General features: G+C 31.4%; 1 protein-coding gene across 3 annotated transcripts in view; it reads left to right on the top strand.

Annotated features, from left to right (window-relative positions):
- Positions 1–21,184, top strand: part of Gp150 (glycoprotein 150) — a 42,847-nt gene extending 21,663 nt beyond the window's left edge. For all 3 annotated transcript variants that reach the window (XM_014248183.3, XM_014248182.3, XM_036369949.2), the window contains exons 3-7: positions 16,129–16,551; positions 16,643–16,901; positions 16,967–17,530; positions 17,602–19,282; positions 19,370–21,184. In XM_014248183.3, coding sequence (XP_014103658.2) covers positions 16,139–16,551; positions 16,643–16,901; positions 16,967–17,530; positions 17,602–19,282; positions 19,370–19,695 — 3,243 coding nt within the window. In that variant the 5' untranslated portion in view covers positions 16,129–16,138 and the 3' untranslated portion in view covers positions 19,696–21,184. The remainder of the gene's footprint in view (positions 1–16,128; positions 16,552–16,642; positions 16,902–16,966; positions 17,531–17,601; positions 19,283–19,369) is intronic.
- Positions 21,185–22,064: the final 880 nt, after the last annotated feature.

The raw sequence follows: 22,064 nt of genomic DNA, 5'->3' as shown, positions 1-22,064 counted from the left end.
TGTTATGTCTATCATTTTATCGTTAAGTTTTAAGTGAAATGTGATTAATAAGGCTTAAAATAGCAGTCGGCAATGCAGTTGTGGCACAATTAAACTTACAGCTTACTTTTTATCTGTAAAAAATGAGTGCATATGTATGTCTATAGTAAGTACAGAAATTTTTTATGTTCTGTGTTACGTTATTATTTACAAATGAGCTTTGAAAGCAATAAATGATTGTTTGTATTTTTTAATATCGCTCATCTTTTTTATTTTTCTTTCAAAGATATACACGTCATGTTTATATGTACTTAGTTATATTTATTTACACAACCTGCTATATTCAACGCCGTTTGAGTTTTTTGTTTACAAAACAAGAAAAAAAACGTTAACTTCGACTGCACCGAAGCTATAATACCATTCACAAGTGTATTACCTTTAGCATAACAATATATAAAAAGATATTTATCTTGATTTTAATCGGTCAGTTTATATAGAAGCTATATATTATAGTACTGCGATCTGAACAATACGCTAGGAAATTATAGCGTTGGTTAAATTTCCTGAAGGAAGATATCTCGTTAAATCAAAAAGTTTCCATATAAGCACTTGATTTTGATCGATCAGTTTGTCTCACAGCTATATCCTATTGTTGCGCAATATCTGCGGTTCCAACAAATGAGCAGCTTCTTAGGGAGGAATTTCATACCGATGTCTCAAAAACTGAAACTAATATACCCTGTTCAGGGTACACATATATTAATTAATTTAAACTAAAAAAATCTCTGCTGATTCGTCGTTCACTGTCCAATTGTATCCGATATCGAAATCTAACTCAGTTATATTGCCTGATCGCTTTAAGTGTTTATTCTGCTCGTGTGTGCTCGATAATTGCTAACGATTGTTGATAAAAAAAAAATAGAATGTAGATCGCTAAGCTTAATAGGCTACGAAAAGTAAACATTTTACAGAATGTAAATATATATTTTCATACTCATAGACATGACTTCAAGTAAAGAATATTAGGTTACTTTTGAAATTGAATTTCATAGAATCGAAAAGTAAAGAAATATTACAGCTGCTATAATAAATTCTAGAAAACATTTTAATCTAAAGTTCATGTTTTGTATACGCATTTAAAGTCGATGACTCAGTATATTTGAGAACCTCAGAAAAATTCGATCAGAAATGAAATTATTCTCGAAAGTGGTAGAGTATTAATTTCGGATGTATATTTTTTAGCTGAAACTGTAACTCGATGCTGTTCCTCTTGTATGAAAAATATTATTTTCCCAGTTTCAGGCTGAGCAATTCAAGTTTAAGCTTTTCTCAAGGCACCAACTTGAAAAACGAAAAAAAAACAAACTGCTCTATAAATTGAAATTAATTTTTAAATATACGTGGAACCTTTTTCAGTTCTGTCCACAATATCGAAATATTACACTTTTGCTGAAGCCTTTTCCAAACGAATACATTACATACACTCATGTCAATTTTGAAGAGCGAAAATCATGTCTTATCTCATCAAGTTAGTCATGCACGTTCCATTAGCAACAGTTTCCTTATAAGTCAACGCATGATGCCTGATGAATATCCTTATAAGGCAGCTGGTATTTGGCAAGCAACAATACAGGGCCATGCATGACAGCAAGAGAACAACATACTTGATATACAAGTATTTATTTTATATACAGACATATTCTTGGTTTTTACTTTTCACGCTGACAAAAATATTAAGTGTACTTCCTGTTTTGGTTATCGGTGAAGATAAAAGTAAAATATTGTGCTTATGCAAAAGAAATGAACAAAAGCTTGAAATATTTCCTCAAATAAAGTAACTTAAGCGTAAAGGCGTAAAAAGATCTGCCAGCAATATATGTATGTAAATTGTAATGTATAAAATTTTTCGTACATTAAAATGAGATTGTGTAATCCCCATAATTATACACTTAATTGCACAACGATCCTCTTAGTAAGCACCAGCATAATTTTAAGCCAAAGTCAAGGTAATTTCATTTCAAAGGCGTTAAACTTGTAGCTGAGAAACGAAGTTAAGGATAAAGTAAACAGTTAAAACAAAACAATTTCATAAAAACTTGTTATATTTAAAACTAATATCTTTTTCCGTTTTTGCTAATTTAGCGGTCATTAGACTTTTTGGCTTGCAAGCAGTTCAAAACTAAATTAACAACCAGTGAAAACTATTGGGTAAAACTAAAAATGGAAACGTTAATAAAAAATAAACTTGAATAGAAAACACAGCTGTTATAAGAAGCCCTAGGTGTCTGTGACAGCCGCTGTGATTGACCTTGTTTTAAATGTGAACGATCGGACAGAGTTGCGCATGCGCAACGAACCCAAAACACATGAGTTATTTATAGGTAGGCACTACCTTAAACATTACTCATGCATTTACAACTATATATTATATAATCGATGGAAATTGATAAATATTCCAAGCGAAAATATAATATATTCAAACATGTAAAGCCGACAAAAACAAATAAAGGCACACCTATTTTTACACATTTTTCGAATGGTGACTTCATTGTTTTAGTTCAAGCGCAGGGGTATAAAAATAACAAATGCCAATAAACTTATATGTAGATGGTCTACATTAGCGCGGTTTTTGAAGTATTGTAGATTCAAAATTTTCTAAATAGATTTTAAATATGCTTGATTATATTATTTTCACAAGATATCATATCTTAGTAAAATATAAGTAATAGTAAATATTCGGCTGGAAGCAGCTTTACTGGAACATAATTGTTTAAATAACTTTATAGACTTCTAAATTATTCGAAACACTTCACCTAACTTAATAGATTATTTTATTACAAATGATTTAAGCACATTAGCAGTAAAAGGTGGCAAGTGGTTTTTTAAAGAGATTTATTTCAAAAACATTTTCAAATTTTCAAAATATAGTTTATTCTGTTCAATATACCTGTTAAAATTCTATAATTCTCTAAACCAAAATTGAATATAATTTTTTAATATTATCGAGATCTAACGGTAAATATTGGAAACGATTCGTGTGAACTTAAATCATGATTTATATCTCCCACACTCATATTCCGATAATGGTGAGTGATATGTGCACTAGTTCATTAGAAACTGTATGACATAGTCGTACAAAAGTGTAAATGATGTCACAAGAAATCAAACAGAGCGATCAATACAATGGTTAGGAAAGCGTAGTTGCTCCGCATAGCATTGTGAGGGAGCGCGGAGTAGTTACAGTACCCGCGTGTACCTATGCGGATGGCGACAAGCAACGACGCTGTCTGATTGGGTATTATATGCAAAAAGAAAATCGAAATCGTCGAACACAATAAATAAGTTTTCAAATAATGATAAAACGAGTAATACTAATGCCGGAACAAGAAAATAAAGTAAGAAATGGTTAAGAGTAAAGACAAATGCATTCACATATGTTTTATGCAGCAGAATCTGAAGTAACTATATATTTTAGCTACATATTTAGTTATATTAGGGCGATTCGTAAAAACCGAATTAAAGATTTTTTTTTAAATTTAGCCCTTCACTTAGCAGTATCATGGTTAAAGATATTAAGCTATGAATTATTGACCTGATTGAGAGCTGTCAATGTTCGTTTGCAGTTTGAATATTCTAGAACTTTTTTTAACTGAAAAATAAGCTTAAATATAGCTTAAAGGTATTTTATACCGTTCTTTTAATAATATTAAAATAGAGTTAACAAAATATGCTTTCAATATTTAAGTGTCACCCTAATGTACAAGCATATATGCCAGTTCAATGTGTGTTGGTATAAAATTTCCATTCAAGCTTATTTGGTTTTTTCGTTATAAACCAATTGTGCATCGATCAAATGCAGTGCCATGGATATTGAGCTTTTGTTGATCGCTAAGGTAGTCTCGACTGATGCTTAACCAACTGCCGCCAACTGCTTGTACGACAGCAACAGCATATGGCGGCGCTTATGTTTTATTTGATATTACTAGTTTTTCTGTTTTTTTTTTTTTTTTTGGTCTTAGTTTCTTCTTTCCGCTTATCTTCGAGTTCATTCAAATAAAAAGGGAGAACAAATGCAAAGGCAGTAAAGTGGACACACACAGCGCCAAATGACGACGATAGGTATATTATATAGCGCTAGTTGCATATGTAGGTATATCACTATGTGTATGTAAGAGTATGTAGGTGGTTTCTGAATAGGTTACACTCAATAAGCGCTCGTGAAGATATTTGTTGTTGACTTTTTGAATTAGAAAGTTTTTGCTGGGAAAAAGTGTTCTATTTACTTGCCATAACTAAAACAAAATCGAAATTTGTGACTAAAATTTTCGTAAAAACTAGGAAATTTATATATTGAATCAAGTTAAAACTTAGCTACAGCTGAAACTATGCTTTCTTAAAATAACTATGTCTTAATAACACACCCTAATGTCTACTAAATGGCTACAGGGTCACTATATAAATTTTATTTCACAAATTTGGAGATGAAAATCATATCGTCTGTGCGTGTCAATAATGTTACAATTTTGTTAACAAACCTACACCTGTTCCAAACACACTCTACAGCCATGCAAACGTTTAGGTAGTTTTATATATATGAGGTTAGATTTCAGTTTTTAAATCACTTTAAAATACTTAAATTTCTCTAACTATCGACAAATGTCACGAATAAATTTAAAGCCATAAATTGCTAGATTTTATGAAGGCAACAAAATATCTTTACACATAAAAATTCTCAAATTTCGTAAATTTATTTAAATACTGGAGAAAATAATAGTAAAACATTCGAAATGAAAAGAAAAATGCATAATTCAGTAAAAAAAAAAATAAGAATAAATATATAACAACATGATAATACTGCCTTTGTTTTTACACACACATTAGCACATACATATTAAGAAAAAAGTGAAATAAAATAAATGAATAAACCCAGTGTGGGCATCGTAATTTACATACGCTTTCTTTTGAGTCTCATTTTCTTAAAAACTTAGCCTGCCCACAACAATCTACATTCTCCAAGGAACAAGGTACAATGCTTACGTTCACAGCAAGACACCTGACACCATATCGTGCGTCTTCGACCCTTCGTGATGATACGTAGATGCTAAATGATTTTGCGAACTATATATTTGTTGTTATTTTGAGCTAATAAGTAAATCAATTGTTGTTTTATTTTTTATTTTTTAGGGGCGTTTGTTTAATTGCCTTGGCTATTATCAGCTTTTCAATACAATTAATCACATACAATGTACATATATAATATTATAGAAATAAATATCTATGTATTGCCTTTCTCAGCCATTATTGAATATTGTATTGTCACTAATTATAAGTATAGAATTTTTCCTTGTGTTTACAAAGTATATTATTGAAAAGTTAATTGCGAATTCATTAATAGTTGGGTTTGAATGGATTTAAAATTATGTAAATAAAAACAGACCTTTCTACTAGATAAGAAATTAGTTGTGAAAGGTCGTTCGTTTAGAGTTGCTTACTGTGCATTTGTTGTTTGCAACTTTTTCTGTTTAATTCAAGTGATTTTGGCATTGAATTTTTATGTAGCAAGTTTCTAACCTAAACTTATGCATAAGATTATATATATTGATTTATGTATATATCGATATATATTTTTCTTATTTCCCATGCTAGATTCTAGAAATTACTCTAATGACATATTTGCTTAAACTTTTTTCATTATTATCACAAATAGATTGATGAAAATTTCCAAGAAATTGTTATTTTAGATTGAATTTTTTATTCTCGTAAACTTCCCCCTTTTACATTTACACATAAATTAACACTTTAAGCGGTATTGCCTAATGAACTATGCTATCTAAAGAGTTAAGAAATTTCCTAAGAAAACACTACACTAACTATTTGGACAAATAAAGCAGTGCACTAAACATTTCTAGGATTGTTAACACTGATATATGGGAATATTTGAGTAAACATAATTTTGCAGAAAAAACCTAAATTTTTTAAAATTATATTAGAAACAAAAAAAAAATTATTCTAAGAATAATAATTTTTGAAAAAAAAAGAAAAGTTTCGAAAAATAAAAAAAATATTCGAACAAATAATGAACTTAAAAAGAAACAAATAATAATTTTGGAAAAAAAATTATTTTTGAAAAAAACATGGTTGAAATATGAAAATAATTTTCGAGACAGAAAATTTGAAATAAAGAAAAATTTGAGATATTAATAATTTTAAAAAAAAAAACATATTCGTACAAGTTATAATTTTTGAAAAAAAAGTACTAATTCTTGAAAAAAATATAATTTTTGAAAACCAAAAATAAGGGTTGAAATATGAAAATAATTTTTGAAAAAAAAAAATTTACAAACAAAAATAATGGTTGAAGTAAAAAAATAATTTAAAAAAAATAAAAAAATAATAATTTTTGAAATATTAAGTTTTAAAAATAAAAAATTAAAAAAAAAAAATAAAACTATTATATTTTATATGGTTGATGTATAATTCTAAAAAATTTAAATTAAAAATCAAATCACTTTCTTCAGATACTGAAATCATAAAAAAGAACTTAATATACCCATTAAAACCCTTAACAATTTAACCAATATATAAAAAACAAAAACTCATGCTTTCATATATTTTAAAAGCATAATATTTAATAAATTAGTAATAATTATAATAATAAAAAAATATTTAATTAAAGTTATAACAGTTGTGGGAAAAATGCCTTTTTCACATTTTCAGGTTAAAATAAATATATAAAGCTAGATGTACATATTATAATCAAGACCAACAAGATAGAAATATAAATATAGGAATTTTTCTTCCTTCATCTCCACCATTTAACAGGATTTAAAATAAACAATAGCAATTGAAATTAAATAATAAACTTCGATTCGAAACACAAAATTTATCAACAAGAACCTTTTATCGCGCGTTACTGTTATTAGTACTCATGGGTATTTACTCTTATAGGTTACCTGCGATAAGATAAAACAGTAAAGGCTTTGAACTCATTTTAAATTCATGCGAGTTTCATAAATTAAAGCCTCTTGATGTACATATGTATACAACTTCCGTTTTTACTTTAGAAGACGAACAAACAAATATTCTTTTTTAAAAGTACATACAGACATCTACTATAGTATATATAATATATAAGGGTTTGGCTCTCAAATATTTGTTATATAACATAAACCAACTAAAATGTAAATCGTATGAGCATGCTGAAAAACTTAATTAAATCATTTCCACAAATACTTTCACATAAATACATAAAAATGTGTTATATGCAAATATTTTGCGATACATGGAACACGATCTGTCAGCAACATATAACAAACTTTGTTGCTTACATGACAGAAAAACACTTTTTATAACAATAAAAGTGAAATTAAAAAGTAATAATATGGTTTTGAAACAAGTTAGTAGCTACGAGTATTATTCTGATCGATTACAGATCGATTGTTTTCGATACTTGGGTAAAAGTTTTAACCGGAATTCTAAATCGCAAAGTAAGATTTTATTCAGGACACACACCACATATTGAAGTGAAACTTGGCTAAATAGGTACTTGGCGCAATTTTAAGTGGCTATATCCACTTGTGAATTTCAAAAATTCAGTTATTTTTTACACATACGTACTTGTATATTGAATGTAAATACGTATTTCAAAATATTTGCCGAAAATTTGAAGTCTAACCGGCAATAAGTTTCGTAAATATGAGTTTAACGACAAGAATTTAACCTTACGTAATCGGCTCATACAACTTTAAAGGCGTTTTTCCCGAAATGTTGTTTTCAGAGTCGGCCATCGACTTGAAATTTTCACATGACCTTCTTCGATATATTTGTCAAGTAATGATCAAGCAAATAAAATTTCGATTTTCTCAACCACTCTCAATTTTTTCACAAAAAAACAACCTTCTTATTGGTAAGCCATCATTTTGTCAAAAATCAAAATTTTCATCAATACCTGTATTATTACAATATTTATAGCAGTAAAAAAAATTGTTGCTTTTCGAATTTAAGATAATTTGAGGCAGGCAAATCTTCCTCAATGCCAGACACCTCTTGGACATCTACGAGATCAAGGAGATTCAAAATTTTTCAAAATCAATACGCGAGTATTGAAGTACATTAAATTCTGTAAGTGTAGTTTTTAATTTTTTTTTTTAATAAAATGCCCATTCAAAAAAAATTTACAGCAAAACGAGTTTTTTGAGCGAATAGAAATTGAAAGGCAAGGCATAATTCGTTACGAATTAATTTCTGAACAAAAAAAAATAGTTTTCAGTTAAATATTTGCATGTGATTGATGGCACACCCACTAAATAAAGACATTCTCTGAATATGTTATTTATATAAATCTAAGTGTTTACACGTATGAATGTATAAGCACTTAATACTCGACTCTGAAAAGCGTTAAGTTGATGATGCAATTGTGACGGCGCTGACAGTAATCATAATGTCTACAGACACTAAATGCAAAGTGACATTAAAAGTGATGACAAGAGCAAGAGATACAAAAGGCAAAATGCAGACGAATGTTAATATATATATATATAAGCAAAAGAGTTACATTAACAAGTTGGTAAAAGATAATCAAAGAAATGTTGAGGCTATCAGCCAAGGTAAAGATGATCATGAAGACATGAGTGCGCAGAGTGATGAATGCGAGCCGGTAAATAACTTGAACTTATGATGTAAATGTTTAAAAAACATGGATTCAGTATGTGTATGTATACAAGCATTGGATATTTAGTCGAAAAGCTACAAATTTATCATATCTTAATCACGTTTGCTCTTTATAAATGCCTTACATTTTGGAAGCCAATGCATATTTGACGCTGCGATAGCTTGCTATTATTTGGTATATTAAGGAAACAAAAATATAATTTGTATTTACTTATTTATTTGGAAAATTCCATTTCATTCACGCTGCATTAAATTACAACAAAAATATCATCAATCAGTCATTTGATTGATAAGTTGCGGACAGACACTTTTCGAAATTACGAAATTTTTTTACAATTCGATAAAAGTCAAAGGTATGGCAACATGTTACATACATACTCGTATATTAAAGTAGATGTACTCGTTTGTATAGAAAATTTTATTGCGATATCAAATAGATAGAATTAGAATTATTATCAGCAGACATCATTTAAAGGAACTGTCAGAATCATGGAACCAAAACTCGTAAATAGTGGACTATTATGATTAAAAAATGCATTTAGGTTAGAATTTTGTTGCAAAATCTTTGTTTGCGAGTACGGCAGCGCACCTTTTCGGCATAGATTCCAGTAAAGAAAAGAAATTTGGTATTGAATACCACGCCTCTTGGACATTTTACCATAGTTCTTCCTTATTTCATGGTTTAATGGATAACAGTCCGGATTTAAATCCGAAGATTGCGTCGACCAAGTCATAACATCGCTTCCATGATCCTTTAGCCAAGTCTTGACTACACCCGAGGTATGCTTCGGGTCATTGTCATTCTGGAACTTCTAAACGAAAGCCTTATTCCAGTCAGCATAAGGAAGTTTTACATTTTTTAAAATTCTAAGGCAGTGATAACGGTCCTTGATTTCCCGACTCTAAAACAGCGTTTCAACTCCGTATTACGAAAAACATCCCCATATCATGATATTACGACCTCCGTATTTGAAAGTTATTGTCGTGTATCGGGAATTCATTGCTGTCTTTTTGTCAACATTGGGACTTTCCGTCACAACCTACCAAACAGATTATTATTATTTTCTAAAAGGCGACGCGCAACAGTTTTTGAAGAAATTTCTACACCGAATTCTCTTTGGAGAGCTACAGAGGACTTGCAAGGATCTCGTTTCGCTAAAATCTCTATGTAATTGTCATCCTCAGACGTCGTTTTTCGTGGCCGTCTCCTCAATACGCATTTTTTTTTTTGGAGGTTTGAAAGCAGTAAACACAAATTGTAGGGTTTCCCTTGGGGTATAACCGTTATTTTCCAAATTTTTTATAAGTTTAAGCTCTGCCGCTGTGCAATGCTTTCCTCGGTCCATCTCTGCCACAAATAACACTTAATTGTAACAAAATGTCTAGTTCTAACAAAATTCTTAAAGAATATATACTATAATCTATATATATAATATTATATATCTTATATTATAATCTTTTTAATTTTTATAAATTTTTTTGTTGTTTTGCCCAGGAATTAATTAAAAATTTCCCGAAATATGGTGAATAACAAACAGGTCAATGTTTATGCTAATGTAATACATATGTACAAACTCACATACTTTAACAGTGCATATGGTTACCTAAAACAATCATACATTAACAATGAAGTAATAATTGAAAATAAATATTGCTTTTGTCAATAATTATTTTCAGCTAATGATTGAAAATTTCAAGTCACGTAACGGCACATACTTAATTTTTACATATCTAGTCATAATAACAAATGTGAGGATAAGTGTGTGTGGCCAAATTCTAGGTTCTCTTATAAAAGAACTAGTGGCGATCACTACTAGTACAAAATGAACATCTTTGAGCTCACTTGACGATCAATTTTACGCGAAGTAGAAGTAATTTTAATAAAATAAATATCGTAAATACCGTCTTAATAAACTGAAGCAAAATGAAGTGCTCCAAATGCCTGTGACAGACACAAGAGTCAAAACACTTTTCAGCCACAAAATTGCAACACCTTTTTGCACATTTTTTAAATGTAGTATAAGTATGAAGTTGAATTGTTTGTTAAACAAAATTAGCTTGCTTGCATTTTTATTATATTGAATAATGGACGCTAACCGATAGACTACAAATTATTCAACGGACTACAAAATGTATGTACGCTGGGTATATAAATGAGTTTTTTAAGATGCCAGCACATACACGTACATATTTCGAATTTTTATTTAACAAATATTTAACTAAAATAACACGTACGATTAATAATATGTAGTTGACCATAAAAATCAATATTTGTGCAAAAAACAACTTGAATAAGAAAAAATTTAAAAAAAAATCAAGTAAAAAAAACACCCACACACACGCCGAAGTAATGGCGATGTATATAAATTAAATTAAAATTAAGAAACTTAAATAAGTATAGGTGGAGATTCTCAGTATAACAATAAAAGCAAAAGCAAAAAACGTATAATATATAAAATAAATATTGCTGCTCTCCATTTAATAGCTCAAACAATTTAAAATATAATTAACACAAAGGCTAGCTAAATACTGTTTATATATGTAGTTAGTTATATTTTAGTTAGTATTATTATTATTCATTTGCTGTTTTTGTCATTATGACAACAGAGGTAGTTACTTTAGCGCTAATTAGGATGGTCCTTAACAACGAATGAAAGGTATTTTTCCGGTTTTCTCCTCTCAATCGGTAACACAACGTATAAAAATGTGAATTATAAAATTCGGTTTCGATTAGAAGTCATTTAGAGGTTATATGCACTTGATAGTCAGAAAAAAATGCGTTTTTGGAAAAAAAATTTTTTGAAGGGGCGTTTTATAAATATATATAAATTCTTTAACTTAAAAATAAAAGTAATATGCGTTTTTTGAATTTTATTTACTTTAAAAATCGGTGATGCATTTTGCAGAAATTTAGGTTTCTTTAATCCCGTCTCCGATCTACAGGAGGACCATCGAAAAAAGGTGTCTGGCGGTGCGGAGGATTTATCGGCGTAAATTATTTCAAATCTGAAAACCGAAAAAAAAGTATTATTACAATAGATGAGAACAGGTAATGATCGAAAGATAAGTCAAAATTTTGATTTTTGACAAAATGGCAGCATACCAAAAAAAAATCAATTTTTGCTTAAAAAGCCGAAATTATTATTCAAAATCTTATTATTTCAATCATTACCTGACAAATACATATGTATATCTAAGAAGGCCGTGTGAAGATTTGAAGTCGATCGGTCCAGCCGTTTCGGAGAAACTCTTCAACTTCGCTGACTCTGAAAACAGCGTTTTGAAAAAAAACGTTTAAAGTTTCCGCAACCGATTGCTAAGTTGAAAAATGTTAGATTATGTTGACATCTCCTAAACAATTTGTCGGATTAACTTCAAATTTTCGGAGAATATTGTCAAATATATGTACATTTGATATATACATATGTAAAACCAAAAATCGATTTTTTGAAACTTACAAGTGGATAAAAGCTCTTAAGACCTGTCGCACAGAAGTAAAAGTGCAGCTTAAAAAAAAAATTTGTTTCCTCAACCCAGAATCAGTATATCCAATATCAATTTTAGTACCGATTGGAAAAAAAAATTGTACTATCTATGCATAAATAAGGCCAACCAGTGCCCAAAATTGCTTATCATGTCTCCGACTATAATGGTATGTGCTAGGATTGAGGAAATCTACTGCATAAGTGAATGCAATGATCATGCAAATTACGTAGTTAAATACGGCGCCGCCTGTCGCCAAAGCCAATATGCATAAACTTGTGAACCTATACATACATACACAAGCATACATACAATCATCACGAATTTGCATATAGACAAAATGTTTGTGCAATACTCGAATATTTGTCAGTCAACTGAAAGTCGGAACATACAGAAATTTTATAGACAATTTTGTATGACAACAACGTTGAACTCTCTTGTCTGTTTTAATGGCAGACACCTTGGTCGGCGCGCCAGTCGTGCCAGCCAGGCTATGAAAAGGTGCTAATCCAATGTCGTTACTTAAAGGCAGCAAAAAGTCGAACTTATACGAAACGAGTTGAAAATGACTTTAAACGCGCTGTCGCGACGTTGAATTTGCGTAGGTGTGAAATGCATTTATTTGCATACAATTTATGGTATACAATAATCAGCATCACATGTCGGTATGTTTGTATAAATGTGTGTGTATATGGATATTGCACTCACAAATGCACCACTTATAACTGTATATACTTATCGTGATTAAGAGTGTTTATTACAATGTGCAAACAATAAAAATGCATTAGGCTTATGTATATTAGGGTGGGTCCAAAAAAAATTTTTTTTAAATTTTTTTTCTTAAATACTGTGATAACATTGTCCGACAAAAAAACTTCCGGTAAAGTTTGAGCTTTTAATACTATTAATATTAACAATAATATGAAAAATTTTAAAACCAGAATTTACAACAAAAATTTAAGTTTTTTTAGTCCCCCTATTATATATATATATATATACATAAATAGAATATATATGTATGCATGTACGTATTTTCGTACAGCTACGTATCAGCTCCTTTAAACACCTCATTTAGCTTGGCATCACACCGCTAAATAGAAAGAATAATGCAAACAGTCATAATAATTACACAATTATAAACATTTACACATGTACGTATATACTCGTACATATGTAAGTAAATTGTCAGCAAAAATGTAAGGTGTGAATTATAGACATGTACGTGTTAATCAGTTATAATATGAATAAAAGCATTATATCTAAATGAATTAGTTAAAGATACAACAAAGTCCAAAGTCTAAACATCGAAATCATACATTCGAAACATGCATCTGTTTTTATTCCTAAATTTTTAGATTTTAATTTGAATTAAAAACAAAATGAAATTCATATTAGCTTAATACCAGAAAAAAAACGTGAAGCTAAATTACCCTTCCTAAATAAAAACGTACAGAACTTGATATTTCCTTTCTATACAGGACATGATTTTGATCGATCAGTTTGTATGGCAGCTATATGCTATAGTAGTGCGATATCGACGGTTCCGACAAATGAGCAGCTTCTTGAGAAGAAAAGGACGTATACGAAATTTCAAATCGCAACAACCACAACCAGATATATTTAAAAAAATTATTTTATATTTAATGTTGTTTTCTTTACAAGACACATTTCTTTAATACAACTTCAAACAATTAAGGAAACACTCTTAATAAAAGTAAAAACAAAACAAATAACAACCTTTTAAATAAACTGGTTTCTCAATTTGTTAAGCATTTATGCACATATTTTTGTACTGAGCATAAAATTGTTTATTTAAAAGTGGAAATTGCCTTATGAGGTTGACAACAGCAAGACAAGACAAGCAACTTTGCTCACGGAAATTAAATATAGATTGCAGTTGAAAAGGCTGTTTAAAAATGTGACATAAATATGCGCAAATGAATTTTAGTAACAAATCAATTCGAAATATATGATTCTACAATCCATTAAAATAGGAAATAGAAAAGTGAAAAAAGACCGATATCTTCGGTTCCGAGAAAGGAGCAGCTTCTTGGGCTCAGCTAGTGATGGTAATCACTTATATATATATATACTGTATACTTGTATATATATATCATAGGCTCTCCGACGTTTCCTTCCGAGTGTTAGAAATACTGTGCCAAACTTAATAAACAACTTTTAGGGTATAAAAATATTATTTTAAATATGAAAACAAGATCCATACACCTCTGCTAATGGCGATAACATTAAAAAAGTCAGAGAAACAGTACTTGAAAATTGTTGTGTTGGCAGCAGAGGAACTTATCAACTCTTATGTTTCGATTCTACACATTTCGGTTAATGTTTTGGGTAGGGTTGCAAAAAATGATTAAAAAATAATAATTGAGTTAACATTTGAATTAAATGTTTTTTAATTATTTTGTTATCCTAAAAACGGGAATAAAAAAATTTTGAAACCCACATACCGGATTAAAAATAGGAAACAAAATTTATTTAATTTTAAATCCGAGTACCGGATTGAGAAATAAAAAAGAAACATTTAAATTCCAAGCATATAATTAAGAATTAAAAAAAATTGTTTTTTTGTTGTTAAAATTAACGCATTCAAATTAAAAAATAAAATTGTAAATTTATAATTTATAATCCCAAACATCTATGCCAAAATCGCAACATCGGAATTTAAAAAAAAATTGTATTGTATTTATTTTTTCGAAAAAACACAATTTTCGCTAAAGGCACAGTTAGCCAACGCAGCTAAGGCAAGTGTATGAAAAATTTAATTAAGCATTGACAAGCTTGCATATTGTATTTAAAGGCAAAAAAATTTTTTTCTTGCCAGTCCGGTTCAAATTTGTTCACATGGTATAAAATAAATGATACTTTAGTAAAGTAAAGGAGTGATGATATAATATGACAAAAAAGTACTTGTTATCTTGAATTATCAAACATTTTATACTTATTGCTCGGCACAAGCCGATTTTTGCAGTCTAACATACTCCCTAAATCATTAATAGAGAAATCTTCATTAGCATTTAAAGCAAATTCTAATCAGGTTTTTAATGACAATCAGACAACTATTTTGCATGTGTAGCGAAGACACAACTGAAGCAAATGAATACAAATAACATACATATAAACAATTTCCAGAGACTCACATCACAGCTTTTGACAGAAGTAATCTCGCGTAGTTAGCGAGATACGTGCGGCGACTTGTTTATGAGTTTTGAAAAAGTTAGACAAAAGATACATGCAAAAATGCATGTAGACCTAATCACATACACACACACATAACTACATATGTATAGATATCAAGGGCGAATCCAGAATTTCGGTAAGGGGGGATGCTTTTGATGGATTATTGTTATCTGGAAGAGAATTTTGTAACAGCAGATGTTGAAGAAAACATGGACTAATACTATGACATTGAAGCTTAATATATTATAGAATGTGGTTTAATATACCATTTATTGACACTTACATCTGCCGATTTGAAAAACAGAAAACAAATTTTTTTTGAACAATTATCCTTGAAATGTGATTAGATATTTTATGAAAAAAAAATCTAAAAATATTCAAAAACGCAGCTACTTCCGACCAAAATATTTATACGCTTGGAAAATTTTATCAACCCGAAAACCCCTCCCGTGTATCCGCTACCGGTAGATGTATACTTATGCATATAGATAATTACATAATTTAGTTAGAATAACATTGATGCGACCGCAAAACAAAAAACGCCTACAAAAACCAGAGCGCGTAGCAAAAATAACAAATACTAAGCAAATAAAATATTTATAGATTTGAGTGCAAAAAAATTAATGTAAGAGAGGTATTTAGCAAATAAGCATATTAATTTTAGGCATTTTACTTAAAACGCAATTTGAGCAAAATGATTGATATCAATAATTTTAGCTGTTATTTTTAGTTTAGAAGAGATTTAATTACGCCTACCTATATATCAAATATAATTGGGAAAATTATGCTATTTACTTTCAGTGTACACACGATGGGCAACCAGCATGCACTGGTGTTACTAGTGCTACTCGCGCTAGGCGCCGTCCAGCAGACATTTACCAGCACCCTGCCGCCGGCTGATTTCGCGGCTGAGAAGTACAATCTCTTGAGTGATGTGGACAAGGAGGAGGCATCGAAGTGGGCGCATTCCAAGGAGCTTGGTATTAAAATATCCACACCTAAAGTTAAGGAGATACCAATCAGCTCCACAACAACAACGACAGAAACAACAAAGCAAGCTAAAAAGTTGGCAGCAACTGCACAGCATCAACAACTTGGCGGTGAGCTAAATAACGCGCTCTACGAAGATAATGAATCGGCCGAGCAGCAGCAGATGAGCGATGAGACGCTTAACGATTTGATCGAGGCATCGAAACATAGCGTAGCACTTGCCGATGATCCAAGGTAAGCAAGCCGAACACTTTTACATATACAAGTACAGCGAGTAAATTGAACGCACTTGACCGCACTTGTTTTCATTTTTTTATACATATAGATTCAATAAAATGTTGCCTAATAAATTGAAGACGGAGAATGCCACCGTCACAAGTAATAAGAGTGAAGAGAACTATTATGATTATGATACTGATGATTATGATGATGACTATAACTATGATGATGAAGTAGCCCTCACAGAATCCACGCAGAAAGCGAAGAGCGGTAGCAGCACAACTGTCAAGCCTAATAGAGCGGTCAATACGGCAGCAAAGAACAGCAAGAAAGTGGAAATGAAGCCGATTAAGGAAGAAAAAACGGTAAGTCTCAATATCACATTTGTACGCCCTTTCCAATGCATAACTAACCTCAAAAATTTGCGAAGTCATCTTCCAAGCCTAAAGACGATACACAAATTTTCGACAACAAACAACAGCAAAGCGCAAAGAAAATCGAAAGCTTAGACGAAGATGACTACGACGTTGACGATGATGATGACGCTGATGAGGATGATATCAATGATGAGGAAGAGATCGTTTACAATCAGAATGTGCCGTGCCCAAGATATTGCGTTTGCGCACGCAATGTCAATAGCTATTTGGTAGCGACTTGCAGTCGTTTTGATCCCGAAACACAGAAATTCGGTTCAGACATTACCGATTTGATTGTGACCGATGTCGGTCCAAAATATCCCATATTATTGGGTCCAGAATTCTTCCTGCAGATGGGTCTTAAATATGTATCATCCATTAAAATCTCCAATTGCACCATTGAATTTTTACATTCCGATGCCTTCCATGGTTTGGACGAGCTGTACTCAGTAAATTTGACAAATGTCGGTTTGACAGTCATCAATCCAAATACTTTCTCCAAGAATAAGAAATTGCGTTTGTTGACCATCTCAGGCAATGACTTGAGCGTTATGTCTAACGTACATTTCCTATTGAATGTAAGTAATAATAACACATGCAATTTAAGGTTCATATAATTGTAATGTCTTTTTCCGCTTGCTTTTTACAGTCCTCGAGCATTGAGGAGCTGGACTTGTCACGTAACAATCTGATGGAATTGCATCCACAAGCATTTTCTAAACTCTCCAATGTCGTCTACATTAATCTATCGCAGAACAATTTGGAAAAGATTCCCGAACATGTCTTTGATTCTGTAGAAACCATTGAAGAATTGGATTTGTCGTACAATGCTTTGAAAACTCTACCAGCCAACGTCTTCAATCGTACAACGCTCGCTATTTTACATCTTAAATACAACTCCATTACCGGCGACTTGCACTTTGGTAACGATGATCTGCAGCAACTCGATTTGAGCTTTAACAACATTAAACACGTTCACCACGGCATGTTCGACCGCATGACTGGTCTGACCAATCTTAATCTCAAGGGTAATGGTATTACGAAAATTCAAGCGGACTCTTTCTTGGCACTGAAACGTTTGCGTCACATTGATTTGTCTATCAACGACTTGGATCAAGTATCCAGCATGATTTTCTACAAGAATTCCGAATTGGATGTCATACGTTTGAATGACAACCCACGTCTTAGCCAATTACCAACCGATGGTTTCCTCAGTTACAACGGTCTATTCACCGTTTACTTCTTAGACATCTCGAATTGCGCTATTGGCGCACTCGGCCACAAGACATTCTCCACAATGCCACATTTGGCAACGCTGAAACTTGCCTGGAACAATATTAATAATTTGGAACGTGACACTTTCATCAGCCTCAACAAGTTAACCGAGCTGGATTTGAGCAATAATCTCATTGCACGCCTCGATGAGTTACTCTTCATGAATAACAATGAATTGACGAAGTTGAATCTTGCTGGTAATCCAATACGCAAATTGTCTGTGCGTCTCTTTATGCCGCTGGCAAAACTACAAGAATTGGATGTTAGCGATTGTGAGCTGTCTTCACTACTATCTGAGAATCAGTTTGGCATGGGCCGTAAATATAAATTCTACGATACTCTGCGCAGCTTCAATGCCTCATCCAATCAAATCAAACGTATATCGTCCGGTGATGTGCGCAGCTTTAAGAATCTACACACTTTGGACATTGCACACAATCCACTCAAGTGTAGCGACGACTTCCAAGACTTCATCAGCTATGTATCGCTTAGACCCTACCTGGGACCGAACAAATTGCCGACACATGCTGAGCTTGAGGGTGATGCAAGCCTTGTCGAATACCAGCCACATGCCGATTGGGCCGCGTTGGCGCATGAGGTGTGTCGCCATCAAGAAGAGGGCACAATAAGCAAGCCAACACAGAAGAGCTTGGAAAAACGTATCGAACAAGCAGACAAAGAACTAGACAGCGATGCAAAGAGTTTGTGGAAGATTGTGGAGAATACCAAAACATATAAACATAAAATACTGAAGGACACAGAGAAGAGTGATGTGGTGATTGCCGGCAATTTGGATGATGAGAGCGCTGAAGAGGATGAGAACACAGCCGAAGAGGACAAAGATGAAGATGACGAAGGTGAAGAAAACGATAGCGAGTATGATGAGGATGAAGACGATGAGGATGATGACGATGATGATGATGAAAATGATAATGATAAGAAGCATAACAAGGATGAAAGCGAAAAGAAGATTGACATTACGAAGTTACACGACTTTGGTGTGCGTGTCGAAGACGTGGATCTAAGCAAGGAAACCAAAGATCAATTCCTGTTGAGTAAGTATTCCAATTTCGAATTTTTAATCAATCGAAGGCAATTGAATTTTTCGGTATAACACATATTTTTCTCTAATTGCCTTACAGACAAATTCTTAATGAACGGTGACGACTCGAGCGAAAATGATCCTGAAGAGGAAATCATTATTGAGCGTGGACGCATCTACTACGAAGGCTATAAATTCCTCATACCTATTATTGTGATCATCACATGTCTGCTTATACTCATGTTGGTTCTCGTCAAGATTGTATCAATTGTCTTGCGCAAGCGTGGCGAACGTTATCGCATGGCCTTGTTGGCCTCCTCAAACAATTCGATTGTCTATCAGAAACTCTCGGAAGAAATCAAGCCGAAAGTGAAGGAGCCGAAGATACCCAAGGTGCATCGTTATGCGCCAATCAATCAGGTCTAAAACAATAAAGTCGAGCACAAGTACGCGCACACACATACATATATATGTATGTAAATTGGGAGCGCCGCACAGACTCACAGCTATTAGCTGCTGGGTATGTTTGAATGTATATGTGAAACGGGAATGGCAGTTGAAACCGACTCAACAACACAATCACTTGTTATTAAAATGTTTTAATTTTAAGCAAAAACAAAATATATATTTAAAAGAAAAACATGAAAAATAGTAAAATGCAAAACACAAATAAAACAAAAAGACACCACATACACACAATAAACGAAAAACAAAAACAAAACTGAAATAAAAAAATAAAAATCATGTGAAATTCGTAAGACGGCGGGAACAAAGTATTAATACCGAATTAAACTTAAATACAAATAAAATATTCTACTTTGCTAAATAATAGTACTTAACTAAGTTTAAAAACGGGAAATAGAATAACTGAAAACAGTTGGCTACACATTTTTTTCGATTCCCAAACATGACTAACATCTAACAACAACTAACAAAAACGAGCAATGGCAGAGAGTGAACAAAAACAAAAAAAAAATATAATTTACTTTAACAAAGTAACGGTATGCATTTCAATTAAAAAGTCTAAAATTTAAAGAATTACAATTAACTCAATATAAAAAATATATAAAAAATAATAAATCAAACGTAAATGCTAGACATAAACACAAAATAACAATGCGTCCAGCTGAAAAACTTATTTGCATATTAAAAACTTAGTGCCATCGTTGGAAATTTTTGGAATACAGAAAATTTTTTTTTTCAAAATTTTAACACAGTCCTACAAAATAGATTATACTAAGTGCTATTAGCACAAAGCTAACATCCAGCAGCTGGCGTTTTTATATCTAGAAAAAATTATTTTAAAAAGACATAAAACATTAAACTGCATTTTGGTGAATGATTAAACGTAAATTTTACTATATACACTATATATATAATTGATATATACATATTAACTATAAATACGATAAATGTTTTCTGTAATATATGTTTAAGTGAAATCTTATATACATACAAACAACACTTTGAAGCTGTTTACTATCTGAAAGGAACATTTATACTACAAAACTCTTCCACAATATTTTTTTTACATTAGTTTATATGTATATGTACACATACATACACACAGTATATATATGTATATACATACAATTAAGTTCTTTGCTATATATTGTATTTTCAAGCGCATAAGCAATGCTATCCAAGCATTGCTTAAGTGAAAAAAATTAAATTATTTTTTAACGAAGCTTTTTTTTTTAAATAAATTTGGAGTAAATTAAATTGGTTAATTTTAAAAATAAATATAATTTACACACAAAGAAAATTTATATAAAACTTTTCTCGAGATTCATGTTCGCGTGTACCAATTAAATTAACAATCGAAGGAGACATTTTATGTACTACAGTTACAGTCGCTAGTGAAGAATTTTAATAAAAACTTCGATTTTCGAGAAAAGGTAAAAACAATATACAATGCTGTTTTATTTGCGGAAAGTATTTGGAGGGATCATTTGCTGCAAATTTTAGGATGTGTAGAAGCAGAGTTCAAAGCCCTCCATAATGGAAAAACGGCTGACAGTTATTGGTTTCAATCAAACGACAAATCATGTTAAACAGCGTATCAAACTATTATGTTTCTGCAACAAACATTTTTTCTGACGTCTGATGTGAAGAAAAAGCTATGTACATTGTCTGGGCAAACAGTTCTTCAAGAATTAACTACCACTGTCTTCTTCCTTTATATGTTTTGTGGTTATTGGAAAAGGACAATGTGTGTCAAAAAACCTCGATCCATTTTGCTGTGACCAATAAAAGCGGCCACTTGACAGATGTGGTATCCGATAGCAAAAGTAAGATTGGAAAGGAATTAAATAAAACAAAAAAAGCATTTAATTCGGTTTAACCAAAGCTATAAAATCCTTCCCAGATGCATTACTTATAGCATAAAAGGGTATAAAAAGATTTGTATCTTAATTTTGATTGGTCAATTTGTATGGCAATTATATGCTATAGTTGTCCGGTCTGAACAATAAGTTTAAATATTATAGCAGAGTATTCGACATTAATCTACGCCAAATTTCATGAAGATATCTTGTCAAATAAAATGAATTTCCTACAGTCTTGAATTTCATCCATCAGTTTGAATACCACTTATATGTTCTAGTTGTCCGATCAGAACAATTTGTTCGGAGTTTGTAGAGGTATCTTGGATAATAATCAATACTAAATCATCAAATAAAAAGGATTCCCAAAATGTGCAAAATTTCAGATTGATAGCTCAAAAACTGACGGACTATTTTGTGTACATACAGATTGACGGACAAACATGACTAAATCGACCAAGCTCATCACGA

Source organism: Bactrocera oleae, chromosome 4 (assembly GCF_042242935.1).
Source record: "Bactrocera oleae isolate idBacOlea1 chromosome 4, idBacOlea1, whole genome shotgun sequence".
Taxonomy (NCBI): domain Eukaryota; kingdom Metazoa; phylum Arthropoda; class Insecta; order Diptera; family Tephritidae; genus Bactrocera; species Bactrocera oleae.
Note: the sequence above shows the minus strand (reverse complement) of the source record. Positions and strands in the feature narration are given on the sequence as shown.